This window comes from Heterocephalus glaber, unplaced genomic scaffold, assembly GCF_053883595.1.
Source record: "Heterocephalus glaber isolate CG9 unplaced genomic scaffold, H.glaber_assembly_v1.0 deba00001504, whole genome shotgun sequence".
NCBI classification, from domain to species: domain Eukaryota; kingdom Metazoa; phylum Chordata; class Mammalia; order Rodentia; family Bathyergidae; genus Heterocephalus; species Heterocephalus glaber.
The window spans coordinates 52,247,062-52,271,151 of NW_028258324.1; the positions used below are offsets into that span (position 1 = coordinate 52,247,062).

At 34.7% G+C, this 24,090-nt stretch overlaps 1 protein-coding gene across 10 annotated transcripts in view; it reads left to right on the top strand.

Annotated features, from left to right (window-relative positions):
- Nucleotides 1–24,090, top strand: part of Naaladl2 (N-acetylated alpha-linked acidic dipeptidase like 2) — an 891,856-nt gene that overhangs the window by 823,491 nt on the left and 44,275 nt on the right. For all 10 annotated transcript variants that reach the window (XM_087186985.1, XM_087186986.1, XM_087186979.1 and 7 more), the window contains one exon: nucleotides 7,419–7,512. In XM_087186985.1, coding sequence (XP_087043111.1) covers nucleotides 7,419–7,512 — 94 coding nt within the window. Of the gene's footprint in view, nucleotides 1–7,418; nucleotides 7,513–24,090 lie in introns of those variants that run through there.

Genomic DNA, 24,090 nt, shown 5'->3' on the forward strand with positions numbered 1-24,090 from the left:
CATTGTATTTCTGAACACAGCCTACATTTTCAGGTTTGGTAAATTCTGTCACAGTATCCCCTAGTATTCCTAAACTGTTCATATTAGGAAAGAAACTGGAAAAAAAAGAAAAAGATGCTTCTTGGTGTTATAATTAAGAGGCCAGAGTCCGTAGCCAGAATACTTGGGCTGAAGTCTCAAATTACCATGTCCTAGCTAAGTAGCCTTTTGAGGTTTAATTAGCTGAGCAAAGCCTCTATTTTCTCATCTGCAAAATAGAATAAAGCTATTTTAAGTAGTAAATGAATTAATTCATGTGAAGAATTTAGAATAATGCTTTGCACATGGAAAGAGCTAAATAAATGTTAGTTGCTATTATCGCTATTAATATCATGTTGCAGTTAGTTATTAGTGAAATAAAATGAAGATACTTAACTATTTTTTTTTACAGGTTCAAATCTTTATTGTTTTAAAATTGTACAGGTCTTTTACAATACAATATTGTTATTTAAATGACCTTTAAATGGTTAGTGTACAATGCATCTTTTTCTGAAGTGCAACCATGAATTATGATTTCGTCAATATGATTATTCTAAATAGACTCATAAAGATGTTGGGAAGGTTTGAGTGCCACACTGGAAAACATCAATAGCAGACTCCTCCCTGTAGAACCCAGATGACTATCTGTTGAAAGTACTTTTCAGGATTGCTGATTATTTATGGCTGATCTTAAAGTCGAAGACATTTAACTTTTAATTTGTCAGTTTGCCTAGACAAAATACTGCTAGACATAGTCAGAAGAAAAGTTGATGTCTTAAAGTTTCTTTTCCAAGTACACTAAGAAATTACTAACTGGGGCCCCTCTCTAGGAATAATTTGACTAGCACAGGATTCACCTATGATATAAAATCACATGACTATAACATTTTGAAAGGTTATTAGAAATGTCAATTCATTAACTTGACTGATCGTTTCCAAGTTAATATCTTAATATATTTCCTCTGCTCCAATTTAATAACAAATAGATAATGGCAGTCACTGAAAGAGGAAAGATATTTTAAAAAATGAAACAAAAAAGACCAGTTATATTCCTGTGGTCTGAGAACAGAAAATAAACATTTTATTATAGTAAGAGATTTCCAAATATGAAACTTCATCTATAACTTGAGGCTTTTCTCAAACATGGAAAGTCTCCACTGCAAAAAGATAGTCCAGAAGGATTAAAAATTAACATCACTATGGAGTAACCTTAATCCATTGCCTCACAGGAGTTAGTAGATCAATACCCTGCTTCCTTGGCTTAGCATGGAAAAATTCTGAGGCATCTATTTTCTACTGGCTCTTGAGTTTCCTCCAGAAATATTTATCTCCAGCCATCCACAGCAGTCGATAACTTAACAAGATGCTTTCCCTTGATCTATCTGCCCTCTCTCTTCACACCACTACACTCACTTCTCAATGAATTGCTTCTACTGTACTCAGATTTTATATCAAGCTCTGTTTTGGGGTTGTTATGGTTTATATCCCCCAAGAGCCTCATGTGCTCACTGGTGGGGATTTGGCGAGGTGATTGTATCATGTGGTCCTGATACTCATTGCTGATGAGTTTATACCTAAATGTGATGTTGGGAGATAGAATCTGATTTGAAGAAGTGGGTGTCTTGGGGTGTGGCCTGGATGGGTATATCTCCCTTCCTGACTCTTCCTTCACAGTCTCTGCTTCCCCACCACCATGCCTTGAGCAGCTCTCCTTGCTCTCCTCCACCACACCCCTGTGCCCCGCTGACCTGCCTTGAAGCCAGCTGACAATGGGCTGAAACCTACAAATTGTGAACCAAAATAACCCTTTCTTCCTTTTACTTTCTGGTGTTGTGTATTGTATCTCAGCAAGTAGAGAACTAAGATGGGGGAAACTCAAACTAAGGCTCATGGTAAACTCCAGGTTGTGTGGTCAGCATCTAGGCTGAGAACAAAGAGAGATGGCAATCAGAAAGAGCAGAGACTGAAAAGAAGAATTAGAATCAGCTAGTTTGTGTTCCTCATCATTTGTTTCTTGACAACACAGGTTGTGTTCTTCACTAATGCCTTGAAATTGACCCGTGTTACTGCATATGTCCTTTATCTGTTTAATGGACAAATTAAAGGCTCATCTCTTTCATAATCAAATCAAATTTCTGTTCTTTCATTATTCTGTATATATCTATTTCTCATCAAGCCTAAGTGATCCAAAAACCCTTTATACAGTTTCAAATATAGCAATTCTCCAGTGAAAGGAGGTGTCAGCTTTCAAGCCATGTGGCCCAGAATCTTTGCTCAGCATTGGCAACTGAAGGTGACACAGTGCAGATTGAAACAACAATTCCTCCTTGCACTAAAGAGAATATGTTGTTCTCTCTTTCAGAGTCAGATATCCACAGCTAATCATTCAGTCTCTCTCAATGTCTTTCTCAGGTTAACCTATAAAATCAGGTGTTATGACTATCTCACAGCATCAACTTGTATAGTAGGTCTGTACTGCATTTTAAATTTGACTGAAGACATAAAAAAAAATCCCACAATGATAGTTTAACTTACAGCTTATATAAAAGATATGAAGTCTGGTTACTTTAATCTGGATCTATAAAAATGGAACAAACTACAAACACTGAGTTTGCCTGCCTGCACATAAACAGAAATTAAACTTTAGAGCCATGGCATTGGTATTGGTTAGTGAAACAATCTATGCCCCACTATTTGTCTGAGCATTAACTAATAAATCCATTGAAAGCATTTATTGGAAGTACAGTCACCATGAAGAACAATGAGCTACTATAACTAGGGCAGAAAAGTAGTTCTGTGCTCTAGACATTCACAGTTTAAGAAATAAATATCTTCTTTTTTTTCGTTTTCAGACTGGCCTAATGGATATAAAATTTTTTTTTGAGAAAGTCGGAGGATATAAGGCCACAGAGTCCTATAAGGCCACAAGGAGACAGATTATTATTAAGTACTAAGTTTAAGAAAAAAGTATAAATGAATGTATGTGCTAGTATATATGTGAACATTTATATATATGTGTATCTAATTTCCCAGCAAAATTGTATTGATTCTTTAAATACTCTTGAATCCTTAAACACAAGAGAATCATTTCACATTGAAGAAAGAAAACTTTTATATGAGGTAACTATAGTCTGCCTTTATTAACCTGAAAATCTAGATGACTACATAGTTTTTGTCTTTTGATCATCTAATATTGTGTAATGTGAATGCAAATGCTATCTCTAGGGACATTTTGTGAGAGACTAAAACCTTTTGCAAGCTGTATTTATTGGCTCATTTTATATTTTTTATCTGATCTTTTATCAGTACATATTAATAATGTGGAATAAAGGGTTTCGTTTTGGCATATTCTTACATGGCATTTGATCTTTTCCACTCCATATTTCTTCTCCCTGTGTTTTTCTTTACTCTCCTCTGATTCTCTTCATCCTCACTAGTACTTTCCCTTCTGCTTTCATATCACCTCTTATTTTTCATCCTTTAGACTCAACATATAAAAGGAAACATGCAATACTTGTTGGAGTCTGGTTTATTTGACTTATCATGATCTTCAATTCCATTTATTTTATTTACTGAAAATGATATGATTTCATTCTTCTTTGTGGCTGAATAATACTCCATTGTGTATATGTACCACATTTTCTTCATCCATTCATCCCCTGATGGTCATCAAGGCTATTCTTATAGTTTAACTACTGTGAATTGAGCCAAAATAATCTTTATAGTGTACTTAAGTTTAATTGTTTAGGGCAAATACCAAAGAGTGGCATACCTGGATCAAATAGTAGGTCTACTTTTAGTTTTTATATTGCCTGTACTAATTTATATTCATATTTTAAACTGTTTTTAGTTTTATACAATGTGTTTTCTTTCAAATTTATTCTTTATCTTATGAACATGAGTAAGATTGTCTTAGAGGAGTGGAGAAGTAAGGGTACAAGGGTCCTAAGGCAGATTGTATACTTGTAGATTTGTAATGGAATTACACAGATGTTGGATCATTCTTTGCTAATGTTATGTGCTACAGTGTCTTTGTCCATTTTGTGATGTTGTAACAAAATACTGCAAGCTGAATAGTTTATGAACAATAGAAGCTTGTTCAGCTTCTAGTTCCAAGGACTAGAAGTACAATGTAAAGGTACAGCCTGTGGTGAAGGCCTTACTAGGTCATAGCATGGTAAAGAGTACTGCCTGGCAAGACAGAGTCCAAAAGCATGCAACATTGGGTCTCTGTTTCTCTTTTTATAGTCAATAATTCCTTGGTGGAGGTCTACCCTCATGGCCAGATCTAACTGTAATTACTTGGCAAGGGCCCTTCTCCAAATACTATTAGCATATGAATTAGAGATTTAGTTTCCTACACAAGTATTTAAAAGAAAATTTCCAACAGTGCCTTATTAGGATCCAAATGTCATAACTATTTAGAGGCTGAGATTGTATATTGCAGTTACTGGCAAATATTTTAAGGAATATAGATTTTTAAAATTAGAAAATGTTGTAGTAGAAAGAACAGTGGACAAGAAGTAAAGGATTTAGAGTCTAGCTTTAGTTCTTTATGAAAAACCAACAGACTTCCTAGATTCTAACAGTACATAGTGTGATAAAAAATATGGTGAATGTTAATTAAAAAATATTACAAGAAAAAGCACACTGCTACTATCCCCATCAAAATAATCCTCACACTTCCAATACATTTATCCCATTGGTCTTGCCACTTTCTGAAGCAGTTCTGGGAATCTTCTTTCATTTGTCTTTAATTGCTCTATTGTAGCTACCTTGATATTCTGAATTGATTCAAACTGTAACCTTTCATGATCACTTTGACTTTGGGAAAAATCTATATCCTCTGAATATGATGGATGAAGACACACTGTAATGTTTTTAATGATTCTATCTTTCTTTTAAATGGTACTCAGTGGGGGCAGCATTCACTGTATTTTTTATCCCACCTCTGAAAGACAGTCAGGAGAGAGAACTTTCAGAACTTCTTTAGAAATTGGTGAGAATGATGTCCTGTGTTCAAAGAAAGGAGGAGTATTTTGAGAGGGATTAATGGCAATGTGTCTTTCACTGTTATTCACCATATATTTTGATTGCTGCTTGTAGACTTCACATTACAATAACAACAAAGCCTACAACTTCAAATCATTAAGGATCAGGGATGTTTCTTAATGAAGGTACCTAATCTTTTTGAGCCACAGTTTCATTATAATATGGGACATAATGCCTACCTTGCTGAGCTGTTGTGAGAATTAAAAGGGAAAGATGTTTGAAAATTTCTGAGCAGCATCTCATATCTAGTTGGAGCTCAGTAAATTTTGATTATTGGTAATTTAGTTTTACCAATATTTTAACTCTTAGTGAAGCTCATTCTCCATGTTTTAAACATAGACTGTTGATTCCCCTGACATAGATTCTAGAGTTATCAGTGTAATGAAATATGTTATGTAGGCATAATGCACTTTGAAAAGAATGAGGCTGCACTATAAATGTAAGGAAAAGTTGCTCAGGTGTTCCTAAGGAAGATTGTATTCCAGAGCATGTAAGACATGCAGGGTGGCTCATCTTTGCTCACAGTATGGTTAGGAGTACACAAATCTCCCTCTTGCTTATGAAGCTACAAATATAGCTGATTTAGTCTGAGCATTCTATCACGAGCCAGGTGCCTTGAAAGTAGCACTCTTTATGCCAGCTTCTTTATGAAAGAAATAGCAAGGTGGTTGGCTTATATTCTAGCTACTGAAGCTGCTAAATGACGCTGAAAAAGGGAAAAAAGGAAGAACAAAACAACCTTCTCCAGCAGTACACAAAGTCCCCTTTGTCCTCCTTCCCCCTTCTTTCATTTTAATCTTTTGTAAAGTGTGGTTTCCAGATTCCAAAAGTGTCAACAAAACATGTCTGTTCTGTACTTTCTATTATCTAGTGCAAATTGAAAAAAAGAAACCATACGCTTCTTAATCTTCTTTAAAAATTCCTTTTTACAAACAATTTATTTCCAAATATCAGTGTTCCTTGCATGATTTGGATACTGTAGGTACAGCAGAAGGAGGATCCATATCACTCTACTGCAGACAATTCTCTTTTCTTGAAACACAGCATGACTAGAGCAGGCAGTTTCCCAGGATACTCATAATCGCCACACTGGGGCTAAAACTCTGCAAAGATACTGTAAGCACTGGGGAAGAATTGGTTACTATATTTATGAGGAAAACACCCTAAAGGAATAAAGTAGTATAAAAAGTAGTTCTTTTTCTTCTTTGTTTCTAAAAAATATACTTTTCCAAGCACATGGAAAATCAAGTTGAATAGTGTTTTAATCATGACATGAATTGTACAAATAGTTGGGAAATACAATTTTCAATATGAAATGGAATTGGGTGCTTGTTGAATAGATAGATTTAAATATTTAAAATTATGTTTTCCTTGTATGTTACTTTTTTATGTGTCTGTGCTGTCTCGAGTTATTTTACTGATTTCCCTGTTAGCTGGGCAATATTTTCATTCACTAATCACAGTTTATAATACATTAATAATATCAACACAGCCACTTTTCCCTGTGTGCTGGATTCAGGTTATAAGAGATATAGGCGTATTTGTTAAGCTCAGATAAATATTAAATAACTCTTATGAGAGAGAGGGACAGATAACAGTGGCATTTGCTGCTAGCCTTCAGGTCCTTTGAGATGTGTACAAGCGATTATGACTTGTTGAGTCAATTAAGCAGCTGCTAGTTCAGCTGTAGACATATGTTGGCTTTCAAATACAGCTTTTGATTGGGATGGTGGGGGTTGTGTATGAATGAAAATTCCAAGTATGAGCTACTGGGATGCTATTTTCATCTTTATTTTTTAAATTTAATTTAAACAAGGATCTGACAGATGTATAAATGGTATTAGTTTTGATAGATTTTGGAAAAATGAATAGGAATAAAGCATTTTAGTACTTAAAACATTAATGGATATTTTAGATTAAATTACATTTTCAATGACATAAATTAATTGTTGATTTTGTCTAGAATTTTACTTCATCCATAACCAGACATTGAATTTTAGTTGTTCCTCGCAACTGTTGGTTTGATCATGTTCCAAACTGTTGTACAATAATTGGTTTAAATTTTACTAAATTCATTAACAGTGGAAGATATTTCTTAATACTCTAGTGAAAAAATAAACAAGATATTGTATTTCTTTATACTGTTCTGTGACATGAAAAGATAATGAAACCTTTTTTCTTTACAGAAAAATAAAATAAGGGGTTTAATAGAAAAAAAGGTTTTATGAAATTATGCTTTTTCCTCCATGTTTTTGGTACTTTGGATATAAAAGGTATGTGAAATAATAAAAAGCAAGCAAGAACTCTTTATTACCAAATGCTAGTAATTTTTTTCTTTTTTCTTTCAGCTCTCAGGAGAAATGATTTTGCAAATTGCCAATGAACCAGTTCTGCCCTTTAATGCTCTCGATATAGCTTTAGAAGTTCAAAACAGCCTTAAAGGTAATTTTTCTTTAAATTATAGTAATTTTATCAAATGAGAATTGCTCAACTAATTTTCAAGAAGGTATTTCAAGAAGGTATCTTCTGTCTTACTAACTATGGCAATGCTGTGCCTCCTTTTCTCTCCATGGTCATGAGAAGGGCCTGGAAGTATTTAGCTTCTATCTCAACAAAAATGAGATGTTCTTGTATGTGCACAAAGGCAAAATATCAGAGTTTCTAGCATGGCACACCTACTTTCCTTTATCAAATTAATTTGTAATTCTACATTTCTGTTATTATTTATGAGTTCTATATTAAAAAATAAAGGGATTTACTTGTCTTTTCAACATTTTGCCTAAAGCCCAGGCAATCCAAACAAGACTCAGAAAGAAGTTTTTCCTTTGGGCTTGGTTTGTATTAGGCATAGACCCCATTTCTGTTTGATTAAAATGTTGGCTCAGGTCAAAGATGATAAGGAGGCAACAAGCTACTTATTTTCATACTCTCAGTCCCTTCATGTTTGAATACATCATTTTCTGCAGAATTCTGACCTTACCCTAATGATTACCTTTACTTCCACTTTATCTGCATACAAATTTCTCAATTATGCTCTTATTTATGTTCATTAAGCAAACAGAAAGGGCAATATTGTGATTAAGTATTTCAATCTTCTTTTGATTCACACATCTTCCTACCTGGTCTTTAATGAGTCCTTTGTAAATAACTTCTCAATACAAAAGCCAGTATTTTAACTATAGTGGTTAAAGAGCAATCCTTTGAAAATAGATCATTCTAAAGAGCCGAATATTATTAGTAACTGGAAATTCAATGTTTTTTTAAAATTTAATTTCCCATGTTGCTTCTTACTCAGAGAATTCTCCCACAAATATTTTTTTTCTTTCAGTGATTCCTAAGACTTTCATCAATGTGATTAAAAAATCATGATTAGGGAATGATTGAGATGTTTAGTGCTATTACCATAAGGAGCTAAAATTTTCCCCCAAAGTCTCCTATGTTCTGAGGTGGAGATTTTGGAAGGCAACTCACTCATGGAGGCGTTATGGTCGTCAGTGGATTACTCTATTGATGAGTTCATAGCTTAATGTGCTGCTAGGAGTTGGGGCCTTGTTGGAGTAGGTGGGTTACTTGCGAATGCATTTGGAGGACATATCTTTCCCTCAGGCTCTTACTCCCTCTCAGTTTCCTGGCTGCTATGTGTTGAGCAGATCACCAGCTTTTTCTGCTATGTCGTGCACTGAACCCAATGAAATTGTGAACTAAAATAATTGCTCTTCCTTTAAATTCTAGGTGTCAGATATTTGTTTCACTGATAAAATTTGACTAAAACAAGTGCTATATTTCCCCATACAAAATGTCCTCATCGTATATATGTCAGTCTCTATCTAGTTACCTCGTTCCTACTTTCCTACTTCCTATAGTTACTTTTCCTACTTAGTGTAGCTACCTGTAGCAGTTACTATGTTCCCCACTTCAAATTGGCTATCTGTAGAATATTTTGAGTTTTGAGCTTTGGGTAACCAAGCATATGACATTTTGCAAATAAGAACAAAGCAGATGTAAATAAAAGGCCAAATAATTCTGTGAATAATAAAACATCTTCTTGCAAGTATTTTTTAAAAACATCTATTTTATTTATGTTGTAGATTGTTTTTTGTCCTTTTCAAGTCTCATTTTCATATGTAGAAAATTAAATTGGTATTTCTATAATATTTCAAACTTGCAGAACTGAAGGAGAAGGTTATTATTTATGTCATGTCAATATTTGTCTATAAAGGAATAGGTCTCATACATGGAAGGAAGCCTCAAAGAGTATACTTTAAAATAGTGACATTATAAAATAGGCTTATAAATGATAAACAAGTTACTTGAGCCTAAACTTTTTTTTACAGTAAGTGGATTATATCTTTATAATAAAGACATAAAGTTAAATTTTCAAAGACAAAACTAGGAACAAAGTCAACAAAACAAAAGTATTACCAATAGTATTTAAATACTGTTATATTATTTTTTAACAACTGAGTTTATTTCTAAAAATCCATAACCAGGCACAATATTTCAGCATTATGACTGTTATATGAACATTTTAAGTTATGTAGGTTGCTAGTGAAGCTCAAATGATAACCTATTATTCACTATTAGAATTATATTTTAATGGTTTTAAGATCCCTTCTAATATATGAACTATGACCTTTATCCCCCAAATGTTAAATAGGAACAAAAATTTCTATGTAATCACTCTGTACTTCATAGGATCTCCTGAATTCATTCCAAAAAAAAATGAACCAAACCCCCCAAACGCAAGCTAAATACATAAATAAAACACAATTAAAATCTCAGCTCTCAGATACATCCATACATACTTACATACATTACCATGGTGAAGCAAAATTGGCACAAATAAAAAATAAAAGCAAATTGGAAATTAGCATTATGCTACAAACTGATCTCTAATATTAATCAATCTCTTTGCATCAAATTTGCATTCTGAAAATAAATATTGTAGGAAAACATGGCAGTTGTATCCAGAATACAGAAGAGAAATCTCACCTGGGTTTATAAATCTGGGAATTATTCTACATGAGATTGTTAGGAATTAAATGCAGTTTTTTAAAAGAGTCCAACATATCTGGGGTATTCTTAGATTTAGAAATTGGGAGAAAAGGTGCAGCCAGAAAATAATATGAAGGAGTGGCCAAAGAATTAGGGAACAAACAGGTGAATGTGATATCTGGAAAGCATGAGAATAAAATCTTTCAAAGAGGAGGGAGTGATCAGCTTTCTCAAATGTTGCTGTTCCAGAAAAATGAGGACTGAGAATTCACTCCTGGATTTGACAGTGTAGAGGCCATTTGTGATCTCAACAAAAGCAATTTCAGTGGAATGGCATAAGCAAAAGCCTGATTGGATGGATTTGAAAGAGAAGAGGTAGTGATGAATTGAGAACATGTGTGAGATGTCAGTAAGAATTCCAGAGTGAAAACAGTTTCACATGTTTTTATTTTGATGATGATGATCTAGTGGAGAAGCAAAATTTGCTGGACTGATTTTCTTGAGAAGGGGTAACATAATATCAGAGAACTTTGCCTTAATTATGAATTTAGTCTGCTAGGAGTACTATAACAAAATCCCATACATTGGGTGGTTTACAAACAAAATAAATTTATTGCTTATAATTCTGGAGGCTAGGAAGTCCATGATCAAGGTACAGCAGATCCACTGCCTTTTTCCTGGTTCATAGGTGACTATTGTTTTGCTGCAACCACTCATGGCAGTAGGAAAGAGAGAGCTGTCTTGGGATTCTTTCATAAAGACATTACTTTTATTTTGGAAGCCTCTAGCTTTGTGACCTAAAAATCATCCAGAGACTGAACTTCCTACCATCACAGCCCTTGAGAGTTAGGACATTTCAATGAAGACCAAAGCCAAAACAGTAGTCCATACATTAAAATGAAAAGAAAGGCATGATGGTTAAATGAAAAAGGCATGATTGCAGGTGGGTAAGTGTGGTGGTGGAAGCTCTTGGTAAGTCTGTTTCAATTGGAAAAACAATAAAATAGTTGTGGGATCAAGGGCCCAAAAGAAATCTGCATTTAAATGTGATAACTCCATAAAATTATGCATTTCTTCTGGCCTTCAGACGGGGATGCAGGAGTACAGATGAAAATATTTCCTTCCCTACCTTGATGGTTATGACTCCTATAACAAACAACAAATTAGCAAGGGCAAATAACTTTCTTAATATAAGATTATGTGACACAAGAGCCTTCAGAAATGAAGAGCCAAAGAAATATTTTATATTTTTATGTTAAGTTTGATGAAGAGTAGAAAATCATGCAGAAATTTGATTGTAGTAAAAATGTGTCTAACCTAAAAATTATAATTGAGGAGACCTCAGCAAAGCCTCCTTGTTCAGATTCTTCTCTCTGTCCTTGAGGATAAGAATGTTCCTTCCTCAAGGTATAGGGCATGAATGTTTTATGACCAACTCCAGAGGAACATCAGAGAGATTTTATATGGGCTGCTTCAAGAAAAGAATGGGAAAAGATCAATGAGACCTTCTATTTCCTCAGGTGGCATATTTTGGGGCAGTGTATCCAAACTCTATATAGGCATAAAGCAAGCAGAATTGAGTTTAACCAGAGCCAGAGCTTTTCTGAGAGAAAAACAAGAAAGTAGGTATGATAAAGAAAACTGAGTGTATATGCAAAGGAGAACTCCTTGTGAAGGGTCAAACTATCACAACTGGAATGGAAATTAAATGAGAATATGAAGGGAATGAGATCAAGGAGAAGTGAAGAAAGACCAATAGACTTTATGTCTTGATGAGGTCAAAGAATTAAGAGCCCATGGGCTAAGACAGGAAGGGTGGTCAGCAGATGAGATTATTGAAAATGAGATCAGAGAGCAGAGATTTTGGTAATGACATTATCCAGGACAGTTTAGAGTGGGTAGTAACTACAGGTAAGGAGACTAAAGAGAGATTAGAATGTATCTATATGGATATTGAAAATGTGAGAAAGGGTCATGTAAGGAGTGGCTAAGAGTCAGGAGCTAAAGTCTTCAAAGAAGGGGGAATGACCTAGAATTGGCTCACATTGTGCTTCTAGAGCAAGTGGGAAAGTGGTAGAAAAACGATTAGAAAAAAAAAAAATTATTGCCTGAGAGGGCCAGGGTGGAAGCAGTGTCATTGGGAACAGCCAGGTTTCTGTCTTAAAGCAAGAAGTTAAGATATTCTGAGAACAGGCCAAGTTAATAATTCTTTCTTTAAAAATTATATTCAAATGCATGTCCTTATAGGAAGAAAAGACAAAACTAAAATGTAAACTTTTATTATTTCACTAAGATTTCTACTTTAGGCCAGGTACTACCATGTACGTGTAAATGAAACTCTCTAAAATCCAAGGTTCTCAGTTAAATAAGCCAGAGCATTTTGCGTGCTGTTATATATGAGACTGCTTTTCCTGTAGGTGAAGACCTTTTCCTTTGTTGGCTAATTTTGTGTTTTGTTTTCTTTTGATGTGAAACTTTTTTGGTATCTCGGTCACTTTTGCGCACAAGGATATAGTCAGCCTTGAGATGTGCTCATTTTAAAAAAGTCAAACCAAAACAGAACAAAATGTAACCAAAAATAGGCAAAAAAGAAAAAAAGTCCTATACCCTATTCTGGGTATAAATATTTGATCAAAGTAATGAGACTCTTCACCTTTAAACTACACATTTTTATACTTTAGTCATCTTGACTTAATGTTACCATGTGCCAAACATTATTTAAATATTTGTTAAATTCTAGGTGCCTATTCTATTTTGATTTCATTGTCTATAACCTTATTTCTGAAATAGAACACTTTCAAATGCTAATGTTAATGGGCCCGACATATCAATACCTAAATAAATATTTCAATTTTACCTACAATACTAGATAATTTCATTAGCTAAACAGTTTCTGTACTGTGTTAAACATATAATTTTACTGCTTAATACAAGCTTAAATTGTTGATATATTTTTTATTTTGTTATGACAGTTAGCAGTGATTAGTCTTACATTTTAAATTACAGTTTTAAGAAAGTGACCTTCAAGGCTGAACTATAAAACACTGTTTCTCCTTACTGCAAATAGTATAAGTATGAAGGTCCCTGAAACCCAATTGCATTTTCAACAGTGTAATTTTTACCCCTTGACAACCGGCCATCTTGTTTATTTATGACACTAGTTTACAGTAGCAGCAGACCATTCTTTACCATTCTCACAACCACCAGAAAGAAGGATAATTTACCAGTGAATAATTTGTTTGAGTTGATTTACTGTGTCATTCTTGAAAGCTCATTTTGACTGAGCAACCTTGGCTCTTAATATTTGGTCAATGCCAGACACATACTAGAAAATGAATATTTATATGCGGTTGTGATGTACAGAGATGTAGTGTAAATAGTGATAAGATAATTGATGTACTTGAGATGTACTTGTGACAAAGAAAAGTATTTCAAACAAATGCATCTCAAAGGCAGTGGTACAAGTTTGCAGGGATAGCGGGAGATATCAAGAAAAAAGTAAGTGCAACCCACCCTTGAACCTGGAACCATACTGAACCATGAGCACTTAATAATCTTACTCCTTTATGGTTTCCCAATTTAGCCCCTCTTCATTTATTTTTAATGTATAAAACAGCATTTAAAAATAATGCAGTTCTGTTTTTTGTTTAATATTTGGTATTGTTTGTCAGAATTCTGAATGTTAATTATTTAGCATAACTGTAAAAACTGCATATGACCAAATAAAGTAAAAGTAATTTTCATCTGATCTGGCTTTGTTCACTTTTATTTAATGCAAACCAGACTCAGCAGGAAACATCATTTTGAACAGTGTGGCTTGTTGCCATCTCCTCATTGTCTCACTAAATGTAAAATAGTTGTTGGCAGCATTTTCTTCCTCTTCTTTAAATAACTGACAATACTGATTTGATCAGACTTTCTTCTTTTCTATTAGCTCTGATAGTTCATTAATGCCAATCACTTCATTGTAGAAGGAGGGAGAGTATTTGAAGGTGATGATGCCACTAAGACAAGCATTCTGTGTCCTGTTAAATTTGTAGTTTCAATTTCTAAGCATCATTTGGTTCTTCTACAATGCAAATTATCAAGATCTATCTAATGTGTTTAATTTTCTTTCTGGGTAATATAAAATGAATTTCCCAATTGGCAAAATTAAGTTATGTGCTGTACAAATTGTATGATTCCAGTCCTCAGCCCATCTGTCTCCAATCTTTGTTTTAATTACCATCAATCCCAGCTCTGTACTGGGCTATAGATAGTGAAGTATCACTACCCTGGTGATCTAGTTCTGTGTATTCCCTAAGAAGCCCAAGGTAATCTTTTTAAAATCCAAATAATTTCAAGGAAAACTTTTTGCTCCCATGGGAATTCTTCCTGGCAATTTGACTTCATCCAGTATTTCTGAAACTGACCTTTTTATATTACAGGCTCAAAAGATTCTCTACGAAGTATCTTACCTTGTTCAAACTAATAAATTTGCAACATGATTGTCCATCCATTGGGTACAAAGTTTTAACAACAGGTTTTGTCCCATTCCTCCTTGTATTTGGTATGAATTCTGATATTTAACCATATTAAACATTGTATTTTGTTTATTGAAAATCCACCCTCAATCCAGAAGAAAAAGATTTGAAGCAGCTGGATCTATAACAATTGTCTGATTTGTCCCCAGATTGTTAGTGTTTGCCTATCTAAGTTAATTTTTCTTTCCCATTTCCCTTTGAACTCATATTTTATCGCATAATGTGCCTTAATTATTACTCTAGTCACGTTGTTCCTTTTGTATTCCTCAGAAGTATACTTTTTCTTCATCTCCTGTCTCACAATTTGCTGCTATTCATACAGCTTCCTAGATCTAAGATTTTCACTTAAAATTGTTTTTTCTTTTTGATTACCTATATTTTAATTTATATGTGACACTACGTTGATTGAAATATGTTAGTGACTTCTTTTCTTATACTCCCATTATAGTAATAGATTCTTGTAATATACATATATATATATATATTTGCAATACATGTATTTTTTAGGATAAAAATTATTTTGTGTCTATTGCTTCACTGGCAATACTATTAAAATTGTTCTTTTTTAAAAAATGCTTTTGTGCAAGGCCCTGGGTTTAATCCCTAGGAACAACAACAACAAAAAGAAAAACATCTTTTAATCTTGACCTGAATAAAAGCTTAATTACTCTACCTCATTAATTAATTTAAGCCTTTTCTTTTTATTTTTTGCTTCCTGGCTTACATAATACATAATTAAACTCCCATATATTATTAAATGTACAAGTACAAATTTCTGCCTCAGAAGGAAAATGATAAGAATAAACTACACATGAATGCAATTCAAAAAGAAAGCTTTTGCTCACTCTTCTAAAGCAGCTGATGGCCAGATCATGTAATCATAGACCTCATAGTGGCAGTATCTATGAGCTTAGAAAGAGCTCATGGTTCAGTTTCTGCACCAGACAAAAAGGTGGGAGAATTCATTCTAAACAGTGTGTTGAAAGTCTTGCCAGATCTGTCTCTGTCTTGGCTATTTGGTTTACTGAATAATCAAATGCAGAAATGTGCCTATTTTTTAAGTGACTATACTGATCCTTTTAATATATCACTTTGGTAGTTTTACAAAAAATATTTCTGTTGTATTCACTTTAGCCGTAATTATCCATTATCTTCTAGCATATTCATCTTTAAATAAGATGATTTTACACATGCATTGTAAAAATCATTGTGAGATTGTTTGAATATTAGTAGTATATTAACTCCCACATTTCCTTCTCTGAGTTTTATTTGTTTAACCTCTTTAATCAACCAGCTGATCTAATCCATTGTGTTTCATACTAAAGGAGGTAGCATGGGAATAGAAAATGTAGGATAATAAAGGGCTGTTGTTTCCCCTGGCTGAAATCATACTAGAAATTTCATTTACTCCCTAAAGTGATGCCACATGATATTTTTAAAGATGATATTAAATAAAAAACCCCAATAGTCTTCTATTCTGCTCTTAACCACTGTATTGTGCAGAACATAAATCATACTTTTTCTTCTCTCTATAAATCAGTGAAGTTTAAACTGTGATGGTACAATTGTTAGCACCTTTAAAACTATGATGAGCCATCTATAGAAAAATAGTTCTGTGAAACACTATTTTTTAAAAAAGGCTATGTTTCTTTGATTAAAATATGCAGTCTTATAGTATGACCAGAGCATTTCAGTCTCAATTTAAAATGAAATTGAGTGGGTGTTTAAAACTACAGTCACAAAATGGAACACAAAGGTAGAAAGGTAGAAATAAACTATAATCCAAAACTTTTTGAAGAATGAAACTCTGAAGAGATCACAATACTACACAATAAAAAGGCTCTTTAAAATAGAGCAGTTGAAGATTTCTCATAGGTTGTAAAACAGACTAAATCTGGGGATTTATGAAGTTGTGAAGTGTCACAGAAAAAGAGGCAGTTTGTGCGGAACCCAGGTCCTTGCAGGTTAGATCTGTGTAGGTTCACTTGGTGCAGTCACTACTGCAATTAATTCTCTTGAATTAATTGGGAAGTCCTCTGAGCTTGGGGACTAATGTGACAATATATGTTGGGACCATGAATCAAGGATTTTTAAGAAAAGTTCATTTTCTGGGAAGTATTTTGGCCCTTTCAAGGTCACTCTACAAACCTTTAGGTATTGTGTTGAGTGTTTTACATATATGGTGACATTACCTTACTTTAACTCAATGAGATGAGCTGGGGATTAAGTCCAATTGAGAGATTCAGAAACTGAGCCTCAGAGAGGTTTTCTGTTTTGCCAAATGTATACATTTATTGAGTCATAAACTGAGGACTTGGATCTAAATCTGTCAGGTTCCAAAGTCCCTCCTTTTCCACTATAGCTCACTTGTAAATCACACTGTCTTCATGGGAGAATGCTGCAATGATGTCTTGTTGGAAGGCAGGGAATATCCCAAGTGCTGGGATTTGTTTCTGCAGTGTACATTGGGGTCTTTACTGAAGTGGTGAGCCCAGATCTCCAAATCCACATCAAATCCTTTGTCTAGTGTCCTTCCATCTCTTCCTCCATCCATTCCTCTCCCTCTTCAGCTAATATCTTTGTACAATATTCAGCTCCATCCTTTTCATAACATACTAGAATAATGGAAAAGTTCAGTTCAGGAGTAGACTCTAGATCAGTGTGCCACAGCTCCCAGGCAGCAGGAGGCTTCTGGGTAGGTGTGCCATGGCTCCAAGCCAAGAGGAGATGAGCCCCACAGGTGCCAGGAACACTCACCCACCCCACCCCAAATCCCCCCACCCCCCTTATTAAAATGAGAAGACAGGTAAACAAGCCACAGAACCAGACTTCCAGATCACCTACAGCAACCCCAAAGGGAAATGAGATGGAAGACTCTGATATTCAACCACCTGGACTCCCTAAACTAGCAACAAAAAAGGATCTGGAAAAAATGAAATCAGAAATAATTTCTCACATAACAGCACAGATTCTGCCCATAATGCAACACATGACTAATAAATCTAGAGAGATTACAGATATAAAAAATGGAGGAGCTGAGGAACATGATGGAATGCCAACATAAGAAACAAATTGAATCCATAAAACAGATCCAAACAGATTTCCAGGAGATTAAAAACTCCATTCAAAGTCTATGCAGCAGAATGAGCCAATGTGAAGACAGAATTTCAGATATAGAAGATAAGATGGCAATTAGTGACCAGGAAATGAAAAAATTCTTTAATATTTTAAGGAACCATGAGAAATCAATCCAGCAGCTGCTAGACAATGCAAAGAAAAATAACATAAAACTGATTGGAGTCAATGAAGAAATGGGAGAGAGTGCTGATGACATAAGAAAACTGTTTACAGAAGTAATGGCAGAAAACTTCCCAAACAGGGTGAAAAGAATTTGACACACAGATAAGTGAGGCATATAGGACTCCAACTAGCCTTGATTAAAAAAAAAAAAAAAACTACACATAGGCATATAATTGTTAAGATCCCAGAAACCCAACAGAAGAACAAAATTCTACAAGTAGTTAGAGAAAAGAAACAAATCACATACAAAGGAAAGTCCATCAGAATCACAGCAGACTTCTCAGTGCAAACCCTCAAGGCAAGAAGAGCTTGGAGTGATGTGTTTTAAGCCCTAAAGGAAAACAGCCTCCAACCCAGATTGATGTACCCTGCAAAACTATCTTTCAAAATTGATGGTGAAATAAGATACTTTCATGACAAAGAGCACCTTAGGAACTTCATGAATACCAAACCAGCACTCCAAAAAAAATTTAGAGAAAATCCTAGGGAAAGACAATGAGAATCACAACCCCAGGAAGCCCAGCAGAATGAATCTGCTTGGCATGACAAGAAATTAAAAGCAAAGGGGGAGGATCAAACAAAAAGAAAAAGTCATGACAATGATAACACTATACATATCAGTTATAACCATCAATGTTAATGGTCTGAACTCACCAATCAAAAGAAATAGACTGCCAGAATGGGTCAAGAAGCAAGATCCAACAATATGTTGCATACAAGAAACACAGTTAATTCAAAAAGAAACCCATAGACTGAAAGTTAAAGGTGGTAAACAATACTCCATGTGACAGGAACCCGAAAAAAAGCACGAATAGCTATCCTCTTTGTAGACCAAGTGGATTTCAAAAACACACTGATTAGGAGAGACAAAGAAGGACACTATATACTTGTAAAGGGAACAATCAAAGAAGAAAAGATGACAATCATAAATATCTATGTGCCAAAATGCTAGTGCACCCAACTATATAATATAAATACTAATGGACATGAAAAACCATATAAGCACTAATACAATAGTAGTGGGGGACCTCAATACCCCATTGGCACAAATAGATAGATCAACTAGACAAAGAACAACCAATGAATACTAGAACTCAATCAAACTATTGAAGATATGAACCTAACAGATGTTCACAGAGTGTTTCACCCCCACAAAATCAGAATACACATTCTTTTCGGCTGCACATGGGTCATTCTTGAAAATAGACCACATACTCGCTCATAGAACATATTAAGTAAGTGCAAAGGAATTTAAGTTATCCCCTGTATATTATCAGACAATAGTGCAATGAAATTGGAGATCAACAGCAAATGAAACTGCAAAAACTTCATAAACACATGGAAACTGAACAACACACTTCTGAATAACCAATGGGTCACATAGGAAATTAAAGAAGAAATCAGACAGTTCTTTCAAATAAATGACAGTGACAATACAACATATCGAAATCTATGGGACACAGTGAAAGCAGTCTTACAAGGGAAATTCATAGCAGTGAATAATCATATTAGGAAAACAGAGCATGCCCAATTAAACAACCTGATGGTGAACCTCAAGCTTCTAGAAAAAGAAGAGCAGGGCAAACCCAAAGCTCATACAAGGGAAGAAATTATAAAGATCAGGGCAGAAATCAATGCAATGGAGACTAAGAAAACAATACCAAAAAAATCAATGAAGCCAAGAGTTGGTTCTTTGAAAGAATAAACAAAATTGACAAACCCTTAGCCAACCTTATCAGAAAGAGGAAAGAAAAGGCCCAAATCTATGAAATTAGGAATGAAAAGGGTGAAATTACAACAGAGCGAGCAGAAATCCAGAGAATCATCAGTACCTACTTCCAGAACCTATACGCCAATAAGATGGAAAACATAGGAGAAATGGACAGATTCATAGACATGTATGAATTACCAAAGTTGAATGAAGAAGACCTAAAAATTCTAAACAACCCAATATCAATCAGTGAAATTGAAAATGTAATTAAAAACTTAACAACCAAGAAAAGCCCAAGTCCTGATGGCTTCACCACTGAATTCTGTAAGACATTTTGAGAGAAACTATTGCCACTACTGTTTAAAATCTTCAATGAAATAGAAAAGGAAGCAATACTCCCAAAATCATTCCTGGAAACAAACATCACCTTGATCCCCAAAGCAGAGAAAGACCCAACCGAAAAGGAGAACTATAGCCCAATCTCCCTAATGAACATAGATGCAAAAATCCTCCATAAGATACTGGCAAACAGAATGCAGAAGATCATCAAAAAGATGATACACCCTGACCCAGTGGGATTCATCCCAGGGATGCAGGGATGTTTCAACATATGCAAATCAATCAATGTAATACCCTATATCAATAGAGCCAGGGACAAAAACCATACGATCATCTCAATAGATGCAGAAAAAGCATTTGACAAAATCCAACATGCATTTATGATAAAAACCCTACAAAAAATCGGAATAGTCTCTACCTCAATCTGATAAAAGCCATCTATGAAAAACCAACAGCCAATATCATACTAAATGGTCAAAACCCGAAATCCTTCACACTAAAATCAGGAACAAGACAAGGATATCCACTATCACCACTCCTGTTCAGTATAGTTTTAGAAACATTGGCCACAACAATTAGACAAGAGAAAGAAATAAAAGGAATAAAGATAGGAAATAAAGAAGTCAAATTGTCATTATTTGCAGATGACATGATACTCTACATTGAAGACCACAAGAACTCCACCAAAAGTCTTCTAGACTTAATAACCTAATTCAGTAAAGTAGCTGGATACAAGGTAAACACACAAAAATCAATAGCTTTCCTCTACAAGAACAACAGAGTCACTGAGAGAGAAATAGGGCAAACAATTCCTTTCACAATAGCATCCAAAAAACTGAAATAGCTAGGAATCAACCTAACAAAAGAAATCAAAGACCTCTTCTTTGAAAATTATAGCACATTGAAAAAAGATATTGAAGGGGATATCAGAAAATGGAAAGACATCCCTTGCTCCTGGGTAGGAAGGTTCAACATAGTGAAAATGGCTATACTTCCAAAATTGCTATATAGATTCAGTGCAATCCCAATTGAAATCCCAGCAGCACACTTCATAGACCTTGAGAAAACAATCCAAAAATTCATTTGGAGCAAGAAGAGACCCAGAATAGCAAAAGCAATTCTAGGTAACAGAGACATGGCAGGGGGTATTATAACCCCCAACTTGAAACTATAGTACAAAGCTACTGTGTTAAAAACAGCATGGTACTGGCAAAGAAACAGACCTGAAGACCAGTGGAACAGATTAGAAGATGCAGAAACAATTCCAGACACACTCAGCCACCTCATCTTTGACACAGGAGCCAAACACCCATGCTGGAGGAAAGATAGTCTCTTTAATAAATGGTGCTGGAGAAATTGGGTTTCAACTTCCCAAAGATTAAAACTAGACCCATATCTTTCACCATGCACTAGACTAAAATCAAAATGGAGTAAAGATCTAAATGTTAAAACAGAAATACTAAACCAGCTGGAAGAGAAGTTAGGTAGAACTCTTCAAGACATTGGTGTAGGAAAAGATTTTATGAACAAAACCTCAGTTACCCATGAACTAGCACAAACAATCAACAAGTGGGATCTCTTTTTACTAAAAAGCTTCTTCACAGGAAGAGAAACCAACAGCAGTGTGAAGAGACAACCCACAACGTGGGAAAAAATTTTCACCAGCAGTCCCTCAGACAAAGGTCTACTATCTCGAATCTATAAAGAATTTTAAAAAAGCAGACGTCCCAAATTTAAAGACTCAATCTAAAAATGGGCATCTGAAATGAACAGACAATTCTCACACAAAAAAATTAGACATGGCAAATAAACATATGGAAAACTGTTCAACATTGCTGGTCATTGGAGAGATACAAATGAAAGCAATGGTGAGATTCCACCTCACTCCAGAAAGAATGGCTGCTATCATGAAATCAACCAATAACAAATGCTGGTGGGGCTGTGGGGACTCCACTGCTGGTGGGAATGTAGACTGGTGCAACCACTGTGGAAATCAGTATGGAGATATCTCAAAGAACTAGGACTGGAAGTCCCATTTGACCCAGCTATTCCCTTGCTGGGTATCTTCCCCAAAGAATTAAAAGAATCATACCACAGTGATGTATCTGCACCCATGTTCATAGCAGCACAGTTTGTAATAGCTAAAACTTGGAAACAACCCAAATGCCCATCAACTGGAGACTGGATAAAGAAAATGTGGGTTTTTTAAATAAAATGGAGTACTACTCAGCCATCAAAAATGAGAAATTAGAGACATTTATTGCTAAATGGATGCACATTGAGGCGATACTCTTAAGTAAAATAAACAGGACACACATGTGTAAATACCAAATAGTTTCTCTAGTGTGAGAAACTGAAAATGTAAATATGGACTGAAAGGTATAATAGATAATGTGAAATAGGAAGAAAAGGGGCAAAGGGAAGGGGGTAGTGGGAGGGGGAGGGGAAAGGAAAGAAGGGAATGGAATTAATATGAGAAAATGGAAACAAAGTCTTTGTAAATAGGAAGGGATGGAGGGGTTGAAGGGAGGGTAGGGGAAGGGGGAAAAAAGAAAGTATGTAAAGGTGCATATCTCCAATGATGAATGTCATTATATTGTACACCTAAAATGTACCAATAAAATTATATGCAAAAAAATAAAAAAGAAAAGAACAAAAGAAAGGAGTAGACTCCCCTCCAAAGTGTAAGGCTGGGAACAAAGGAAGCAAAGACCTGAATCTTGTTTTCAGATGGAATGGCTTCACTCAGATGCATTATTGCAAAGTCTCAGAGCTTTCAATAGCTCATTTGAGAGGTTCCTGTTTTTTAGGTAATTCCAGTCTCAGATTTCACTTCTTCCCCAAGTTTAGTTTAGAAAGTGAAATTACCATTTCCTCCAGAGATGTTGAATAGTAGTATTTAAATAATTTACTCAGGTTCACATTGATAGCAATTATGTAGATGATGGTTTAACTATTTTTTGATACCTAGTCCTTGGTCTTTAGAACATATATATAACAAATGTAATCGTATTCACCCTAAGAAAAACCCCTAGTTTCCAGTTAATTTTTCATAGTGAAATGGACTTATAACTTTTTAAATCTGAACTGATAACAGACTCAACAGTCCTGTGTTCTCTGGCATTCTCAATGCCTTAAGCGAAATTTTGTATATTCACAGTTATTTTCATGAAATATTTTAATTCAATTTAATTTAACTTATCATTACCTTGGCATGGCTTCTACTGTTTTTAAATGTTTTATTTTCCAAGTATAATTGATTTCTACCAAGAATATAAAGGAAATAATATTTGATGATTGTCACTAAGCACCAAATGTCTCTGAATGGTTTTGTACCCATTTCATATCATAACAATATAATTTCAAGAAGATATTATAATTTAACATTCAATCAGCACAATTTTAACATCTATTGTGCAAACATCTGGATATACAAAGACAAAACATACTTGCTGCTCTGGTGGTATTCTTTTCAGTTAAGATAAGGCAAATAAAGTAAAATGTTGCAGATGTTATGATGCTGTAGTAAACATACATAATGCAATCATTCATTGAGTAAATGAAATTCTTGGCATAGTTCTAAGTACTAGAAAAATAACAAGGTAAGAAACATAAAAATGTCCTCCCTTGCAGTGCTGACTTTCTAATGGGGATTCTAAAGGGCATGAAGGATTGCTCACTGGGGAGTCACCAATGTTTCCATGTAGAAAGTGGCATTTCTTTCTGGATTTATTTAAAAGGGACAAACAAGCTCTAATTGACAAAGGAATATCTGCTACAAATCTTTATAAAATGATTGCGTGAACATTGAAAGTAGAGCTACTTTTCAATTTGTAACTGCATATACTTGAAGCAGTGCATTCTGTATGTTATCGGTGGCAGGTTTCCAGTTTTAGGGTCTTTTCTGGAGCTGGCTAGTTCCTAAAGCTGTCAGTTCTCTACATCTGCAGTACTCTGAAAGATAAATTCATTTACAGCTAAATAAGGTAGAATGGTACAATTCGTCTCTCTTAATTCAGTGGAAATGCCTTCAATTCTGTAGTGTACATTAGATCAGAACAGATTTTTCATTCTTAAATGGAAGGCTCTCAAGGAGGTCAAACTGGTTTTTCTATTTTTCAGTCTTTCAATATCAGTGTAATCTGGGTCTTA